This window comes from Calonectris borealis, chromosome 4, assembly GCF_964195595.1.
Source record: "Calonectris borealis chromosome 4, bCalBor7.hap1.2, whole genome shotgun sequence".
NCBI lineage: Eukaryota > Metazoa > Chordata > Aves > Procellariiformes > Procellariidae > Calonectris > Calonectris borealis.
This window is the reverse complement of record NC_134315.1, coordinates 26,569,077-26,578,119: the sequence shown is the minus strand read 5'-3', so window position 1 is coordinate 26,578,119 and position 9,043 is coordinate 26,569,077. Positions and strand designations below refer to the sequence as shown.

At 42.1% G+C, this 9,043-nt stretch overlaps 1 protein-coding gene across 3 annotated transcripts in view; it reads left to right on the top strand.

Moving 5' to 3' along the window:
- Window positions 1-5,076: 5,076 nt before the first annotated feature.
- RFC1 (replication factor C subunit 1) overlaps window positions 5,077-9,043 on the top strand; it is a 42,580-nt gene continuing 38,613 nt past the window's right edge. For all 3 annotated transcript variants that reach the window (XM_075148942.1, XM_075148941.1, XM_075148940.1), the window contains exon 1: window positions 5,077-5,187. In XM_075148942.1, coding sequence (XP_075005043.1) covers window positions 5,185-5,187 — 3 coding nt within the window. In that variant the 5' untranslated portion in view covers window positions 5,077-5,184. The remainder of the gene's footprint in view (window positions 5,188-9,043) is intronic.

The window sequence follows — 9,043 nt, the reverse complement described above, 5'->3', positions numbered from 1 at the left end:
AGGTACAGTAATATAAAGTGTATCCACACATAGACCACAGCTGCTGAAGACATTTGTGGAACAAGATAGCAGTGTAAAGAAATGCAAGAAAGATACGCATTGAAATCTGAACACGGGAACAAATTACCACCTAAGTATAGCACTCTGCTTGGACGAATTAGCCCTGCGGGCATATAGGACGTGAAAGTCCAGATGGACTGCTGGGCTACTGCCGCTTTACTGCTCTGCTACCTGTGAGAGCATGCTTGCAGCATTGCATAATGCCATTGAGACATACCTTTAGTCTAACAGTAAAGCTGATTAATCAATAGAAGATGGAAGACATTTTATTTATTTGGTTTTACGATACAACAACAAAACCTCAATGCATGTTTGTAAGCATCTATCTGCAGCGCCTTACAAGAAACAGTTTCACCATAGATGAAGAAGAAAGCTCCCACTGACATCTTCTGCACTGCAGATCCCTGCTGGTGCGGCAGCCGTGCATCTAACAGAGTCTGTCCCACATAACAAACCCAGCACTCCCTCAACTACCTGAAGTAACTGATCCACTCTTCTCAGCCAAGATCCTACCAAAGGCAGCTTGGGAAAGAGAGGCGTAGATAGAGACTGTACCAAGTTGGTCTACAGTATATACTGACATGTTTCTTTTTTATTCTATGGAATAGCATTTTAAAATGCTAATTTGCATAGTTATTGCATGAACATAACCCTTCTACGTTAACATTTAAAAGCTTTGATTGTATGTATCATCTACTTTATGAAAGAAAACCCAAATACAAGTCATTATAGATGCCACTATACTTCTAAAGCAGTTAGTTACCATGATAACCGGACGTTTAAGTTCAAAGCACCCACGACAGTTCTGTAACACTTCGGCTATGTATTGACAAGGTAAAGACAATAGGCTTCTCCCCACTACCTACAGCAGAGTTAGTACCACTGGCATCTCATTGCAGGCCATGTGTTGCATCTGCATGAGATGTGAAAGATGCAGCAGACACTTGTGCTCCCAGATGCTTGTTCTGGACAAAGTTATGAACTGGGTATCTTCCCTTATTACTGATATGACTGGGACCATGCTATAATCAAGGTTTGAAAATGTTTTCCAGTACAAGACTCTGAATTCAGTTTATTATTGCTTTGTCACATTTCACTGTTTGGGCTCTAATGTTACTGGATGAAGTTAAAGAGGAAACAATTTCACTGATGAGAGTCATATAGTGACTTGAATTTGGAAGAAGATTTTGATTAGTTGAGCAAGGAGTTGGGGAAAGGAAATATTGTGACTGCTAATTTGGAAAACAATTTGCACAGACGAGCGAGATGTGATCAGGGGCTGTTGAGAAGTGAAGGTGCACAGGGAGGGGAAGAGAAAGGAATTAATTATTCCACTAGCTCAAGCGGCAGAGTTGGTACAGACGCCAACCCTGATGCTGTGCATGGACGTCAGTACGATGCTGCACCGTGGGATTTCCTGCCTCCGGCCACGCACTCAATGAATCTGGTTTCAGAATGAATCAAGGCTGGGAGAGGCTGTGGTCTCCAGGGCACTTGCCATTACTGTTACAGTAGTGGGGAAGCCTAATGATTATTCAGTTCAATTCTTAGCTACCAAATTTCCTTTTCTATCTTTGCCTCTGCCAAGGCAAGTGATTCAAATCGTGAAACCAACTTTTCACCTGACTGCCGATTACGTATTCTCCTTGTTTTAGGGGCTTGGCTCTAAAACCTGGGCTTTCATCTGCAGAAATGACAAAGATATTAGTCGAAAGGAGTTTTGAATGTCTGCAATGTTAGGCTGAGTATCCAAGTTAAGATGCATTCATTCTGCCTAGATACGCAAACTGAGAGAAAAGAAAGAACTAAAGACAAAGTTCACTTTGAAAAAGTGTAATGTTTACATTAACATCAGCTGCTCAGCCCTACTAGTGGTAGGTGCTCAAAAAACCACAACTTATGTAACTGCCCTCAACAGTGTGACGCAAATCAAGAACTTATCTTTACCTTATACCTTTACCTTATACAGCAAAAACTGTTTGAGCTGGGATCAAGTCTTTTCTAAAGACACATAATTGTGATGGATACTATAGAAAGCCTAATGTAAATAGAAACTAGACCACAGATTTACAAAGAATTTTTGGAATTTTTGATCTGCAACAAAATGCTAATTCTTGTTTCTACAATGTGAGACAAATTTGATTTTTTTTTTTTTTTTAAACTAGGGACTTTAATAAGCAGAATATTCTTTACAGGATTTCTCAAAATAGAGCCTACCATCTAGTAAATGAGTATGTTAATGTCTATTAATATTATGAAAAAATATAGAATTTAACCTGAAATGTCAATTTCAGGAAACATATTGTTGTTGTGTTTTCCTAATCATCTCAGCATTAGGGCAATACCTCTTTAGTGCAATTCCTAACCTCTGAGGTCCTTCAGACATATATGAAGCTCAGAATATCTCTGTTCCATTACAAAGATTTCCTAAATGATCAAACTATATTGTTCCCTAAAATGCTTGAGAAACACTGACTTATGGGCTTCAAAAGTATCTCAGTATTATTTTACAAGTTTATCTGCTTTATACTTCAGTTAACTTTCAAATAATTCCAAATACAGATTTTGTAGAGCAATAAATAACACACTGCTTCAAAAGTTATAATAAAAGTTGATTTCAATTTCAAATTTGTACCAACATATCAAAATAAAAAAAATTGAAAATAAAATAAACAGGAAAATATTAACAAAAAGAAAACAGACTATTTTTCATTTCTCAATATAAAAAAATTTATTTTTCTTACAAACCTCCTCCTCTCTCAATAAACAAGACAAAGCCTTCACTAATAATAACAACAGTAGGACTGGTTTTGTTCAATAGGGGAAAAAACCTATAAAGCTCAAGAGTTAATATCTCAAATTTTTTCATGTATTTTGGAAAATAACAACATAAAAAGACAAATAATCTGTGATTTTCAGAAAGGTAGAAAACAAGTCTGATTGTTAAAATTATTTGTCTTAGTTGTAAATAGAGTGATTCATTGAGTGTACTTTAGCTACTTTTTAAAAAGCAGTACTTTTAGCTGGATAATATGCCTTTAAAACATGACCCATGATCAATTATAGACTCAAAAGAGATATTGCCTTCATTTTATCTTGCAAAGTGCATCATAATACAATGAGTATTCAGTTTTGTTTCCCGTGGCAGAGCAAGGTTTTTCCCACTTCCAGTGGTTTCATAGCCATGCACGTAGAAACAGAGGTATCCTCTGTCTCTCCACCACACCCAGGAGTGAATTACAGTCATTCCAGGTATTCAGTCTGGTCTCTCATAAAGGGTTAAACTCTTGCCTTCCAAGAAACATGAACATGTCACAAGCCCACAAGCAGAATACTGCTCTGCTGGATGTTATTCTAAGTAGCTTTATCAACTACAAATAGAGATAACCACCTGCAATAATTCTTTTAGCATTATTTAAACAGTTTGTCTGGCTCTTACAAACATCAGCCATTTTAACTACTCTTTAGTTCTGGTATCAGGAATACGCACAGCTTTAAAATTACATAAGGAGAATTAAATACGTAAATACAAACATATTGCTGGAGATGTTTTTCTAAAGTGATACCAGTTTTGTTTGCATAGCCATTATACTTAAGTGCATATGCAATAACTTGCAAAATAGGCTGAACAGCACAGCCTGTGCTGTGGGTCTGCGTTTACTTGCTCGCTCTGTCATGTGTTTCTTATGCAGAAATCCAAATTCACAAGCTATGCTAATGTTGAAAATAAATGGTCCACCTGACCATGTGCGTTGACAAAAGAACAGTAGCAATTTCTATACAAACAGGGTCTTACAATGACTTAAAAGTCCAATAGAAAGAATTAAACAGCAATGGTAATAGATATCATTAAAATTCATGTTTTCTCAGATCGGACAAAAAGATCTGACTCTTATCTCTATGTAGTTATCTTTGCTGGAGTTTGACCACACCACCAAGTAGACAGTTCTTGAAAAAAAAAGAAAATGAAGTGAATATGTAAAGTATACAAATGATAGCACTGGAAATTGCACTATGAGACAAGTACAAATTGAGCTTGTCCTCTTTGCTTTTTTTTATGAGTAGTTTTCTAAATCAATGGCAATATTTTTAATGTCACAAATTCTCTTTGTCCCCCCTCTTCTTCTCCAAGACTAGCAATAATCAGCGATTCAGTAGGTTGGCAGAATCTAAACATCAGACAAGTAATTATTGAGAGGGGAACTGTTTTTATTTGGTTTGCCCAAGTTCATTCCCTCCCAGTGTTCAGCAAGTAGAGGAAAAAAATGGAAGAAAACATACAAGATTTCATTAGAAATTGATTAGAAATTAAACAGTCAGTGGGTGAAGACGGAGCATAAGTTTCCAGTTTCTCTTGGACTCCTCAGATGTAGACTCTGAACTCTCCGAAGCCTTTACGCATGGGAGAAAATACCACAGCGTGATGCTTCCTGCACAATCAAGAACGAAGAAAGAAGGGACCAAGACACGTTTGTTACAGGGAAATTATTTTCTGTGCTGTGCTGATTCAGACCTGAGTCATGGTGACTGCACTGCCGTGTTATTAGCTGTCCACATATTTGGGATGCTTCGTTTGCCTCAGTGCATTAAAAACCGATGAAGCCATTCATGGAGGCCTGGCATTGTTCACTTGTTCTTTAAAACGTTAAGACCGCAGCTTTCCTGTGTCAGAGGTGACCGAGGACACGCCTACTCCCCGTGGAGCTGTAGCAGCTATAACCCCACCATTTTGACGCGAGCTTCCATGGCCGTTCCCGTTACTAACAGGCCAGAACCGGCAGTAGCTGCCCAGGCTTCCTGCCGAGGTTCAGTGGAGCGGTGAAAAGCGGTTAAACCGCCGCTGCAGGGGGACCAGCCGTTGAGGCCTGCACAGAAGGCGGGGGGGGAGGGAGAAGGGACCAGACCGGGCGGGCAGGGGAGGCAGCCGCGGGCCCGCGCCGCCACCAGCACCCGCGGGGGCACAGCGGCCGCAGCCCCTCCCCGCCGGGCCGTGCCACCGCCCCGCCCGTCGCGGCTGTGACGGCAGCGCCGCGCGCCGGGCTGCGGGAGTTGGCGCGAAGGCGGGGGGGCGGGAGGCATGGAGCCGGAGGCGTCCCGCTAGCGAGATAACCCGCCGCTGGCAGCATGGTGAGCGCGCCGCACCGGGGGGCCGCCCCCCTTCCTCCCTCCGCGGTTCTCCCCCGGGTGGGGGAGGGAAGAGAGCGTGGCGCAGTGTCCCGCCGGCGGCGGCGGGCCCGGATGGGCGTCTTCCCCGGCCCGTGACTGCAGCCCCGCGGCCGTTGGGGCCGTTGGAGCCCGGCGCGGGCTGAGCCGAGCCCAGCCGGGGTCCTGTCCCCTGAGGGCCCCGGATGCGGAGGTCAAGCGCTGCGGCGGAGCGGCAGAGACCTGCCTGGGCGGGAGCGGTTGTGAGGCTGCGGAGGAGAGGCCGCCCGCCCTGCCGCGCCTCCAGCAGAGCTCGCGCACTTCCCGCCGCTCCCACCCTGAGGGGCCGAGGCCCGGCTTCCCACGCGTGCCAGGAGAATAAACCCCTGGCCGAGGAAATGCCTGCGATTGTGCCCTTGCCCCCAGGGGGAGGAGTCTGAGCCTCTCCAGGTTCCCCCCGAAACCGGGTGGTGAATTAGGCGCGGACCGTGGGCTTGTCCGGAGGGGAAAGGCGGACGAGCTGACCTCTCTCTCTAAACGCAGCCTGCCGAAGTTTTAACTCTTCCTTTAATTTCAGTAAGAGCATACACGAGGGCGTTCCTGCGGCTGAATTGGACAGTGTGCAGTATTTGCAGAAAAACAATTCAAGTGGGAAAAAGGAACTTAAAAGTGTAGAAGTAGACACTTGTTTATAAATAATGAAGGATGCAATCCTCAGTAGGATGTAAAGAGTTTGTAAATATAAATATATACATGTTTATGTGTGTGCTTTCCAAAGTGCTGCTCACTGATGCAGCCATTATAAGATGGTATCCCCTTTTCACCTCTGGCTCAGATGTATTTGTTTCTACTCAGATGGAGTCTCTGTGCAAGTGTTTTACTGGCTTAGCTACAAATGCCATTCAAAGCCAGCTAGGTTCAACTTTGGTTTTGGACTCTCCATAGAGTTTAACCATGTTTATATCTTACACCTAATGCTCAGCAATGATGGGCAGTAAAATCTGAGTCTTTCACAGTATGGATAGAGGTCTGCCAGCACTAAGAATCCTGAAACTATTAAACTGTGATATTTTCATGGTTTGTTAGGGGTGGCTGATGACTTTGAATTTATGTATGAGGACAAGTCTGCCGCTCCTGTTCTCCTGCCACCACCTCTTTAGAAAACTGATCTTACTGGAGGACTTACTTCTTCCTTTCCCACCTTCCTGGGACAAAGGTTTTCTCCCTCTATGTAGTCTTCTGGATGTCACACATCTCACAATGTCTGGCGCTTTCCTAGAAGGAAAGAAGACAACCATCGTTTTGGGGAGAGGATGAGTTGCCTCAGCCCTTTCTCTTTTCAGTGCTGAAGAGAAAAGACTTGTACAACCATCAGTCTGGCAGCTGTGGAGATAGAGGCAAAAATACAGTGATGTTAGTAACTATGTAGCCTGTTCTGTGTGCGTAGTGGCAGCACAAGCATATTGGAATTTAATATCATGCCCTTGCAAACAGACTTTTCATGTAGTCCCAAACATAAGCAGGCCCCATCAGGTTGGTTCTGCAGCATCTTCTCAGCTGTGCTGAACTGATGTGTGTAGAGTTACACAGTGAACTGATTTGTCTTAGAAGGGATTTATTTTTTTACCCAGATTAGTGGGCTGACCCAGTTTGCAAGCAGAGACCTATACTGGTACAACTGAGGGAATGAATGACTGGGAGTAAGGGCTACTTGAGCTGCCTCTAGCTGAGAGAGACATTCATATGGCCAGAACTGTAGCATCAGCTGGTGTGTACTTAGAACTGTGATACTGCTTGAAAAATACTTTATAGTATACCTGTGCTGCAGTTACCACTATTAGTAAACATTAATTACGTATAGTTATCCAAGCGAGTATTACTGGTTTCACTGAAGTGATACTATGCATTTGATTTCAGTTAGTGCAATTTTTCTGGACACACCAGATGTCAGAGCTGATGTTTGCACAAAACTTGTACTGAAACAGGCAGACTGTAAATAAATATGATTCTTTTGATGCAAGGCCCTCATGGACACACTTCAGAAATAAGGTGCATTACTTTCTATTGCAGTCATTGCGCTAGGTTGGTGAAATTTAGTTTTCTGGATCTTGTATTGTATTTTGAGGTGCAAACTGAATTATATGATGTTATTTTGGAAAGTATTCTGCCTTACTAGACACTAGTCTTCTACAAACACTGTGCCTATTATGGTTAGGTTGAGATGGTTCTATCATCAAAGTGTTGGAGTAGTTGATCTTTGGTTTAGGATGCTTTTGAAATGCAGGGAAAAAAACAGTATGGAGTGTTTATGACTTTTATAACTGACTTTATTTACTAAAGTCTTAAAAGTCACCCTGACAAACTCTTCAAGTCTTTGTACCTAACAAATAGGTTTCAGTTTCTATTCGTGTTATTTCTCCTGAGTAAAACAGACAGATACAAAACTTTCAAGAGAAAACTTGCAACCTGACATGATTAATTGCTATGGTTTCCTGTTATTGCATAAGATGGAGGATTTGAAGCAGTAGTCAGAACTGGCAAGAACTAGATGGCATAGCCATTACTGAGATCATACAATTACTAAGATAGCTTAGCAGGAAGCAGTGCACCTGAACACAGCTTTTGAGGCTATTCAGATGCTATGCATCAACTACCCCCCTAATTTAGTGAGCGTGATCAGAAATTCTTACCTAGTTCCACCTCTTAGGTAGAACTGCTCAAAGTTACCTGTCCTGTTGCTGCTGCTGAAGCACCCATGGGGAGCCACACTAATATAGCCTTGCCTCTTTAATTTTAGCCTTTTGGGCAAGGGCACCACCTTGGACAGCCATGCTGCTGAGTGTATCTCCAGGATACACAAGGCTGATGACTCCTGTGGTTTTTGGGGGAACGTCCTGGAAGGAAACTTGCCAGTTACATTGGTACACACCTTTCTCATTTGAATGAGCACAGATAAAAGCTAAACATAGGCAGTTTTGCCACCTGGTGAACTAATATATATGCATGGCATTTTATGTAATAAGGTGGTCAGTCAGAGTATGTTAAATGTTAAATAGATAAACCCAGAATTGAGGCAAGTGATCCTATCTGGGATCTAAGCTTATATAATACTTAATAAATAGTCTTCAAACTTGCAGGATGGGAATCAGTCTGATAGATACTTATATTGCTTCATTTCTGCAATTAGTTATGCAATGAATTAAGGATTTATCTGGCATCTCTTAATAAATGGCACAAAAAATCTGTCCCTTATGAATCTTGGATAAAAGCTTCACTAAAAGATAACTTTATTGTTGCACTGTGGCATGCTTTTCTCCCGAGCAATTCTGAATTCACCATCTGTTATAGTCCAGCAGTGGCTAACAAGGTTACCTTTTCTTCTAAAGAGCAGGATAGCTGAAGAAGATTGGAGGATTTATAACTCTGAAGATTGAAGAAGATTGTACATGATGACAGTTTTCCTTTGTAGCTTAGGGCTGTGTAGTGTAGTCACTCAGAAGTAGATGGTCACTATGGAAAATTAAAATTTACTACCCAGAAACCTCTAGGTGGCTTGTGTGCTTTTATATTCACAGTATTTTCTGAAAAACTGCTTAACACAAGCATGTAAAAATAAAAGGAAAAAAGCTGCTTCCGGAGGACTGAAGTACAGTTTGCGTCCAGAGGATAGAACGAGTTGTGTTAACATAGGGAGGCCGTTTTGGAATATGTAGCTGCTGAGTGTTGAAAATTTATGCCTCAAGGGATAAATTCCATATATGGAAATGTGTGAAGTCTCATTAGGGAAGAATGCTTCCCAGTCTACCATTGTCTGTTTGCTGAATCCATATTATTATATGCA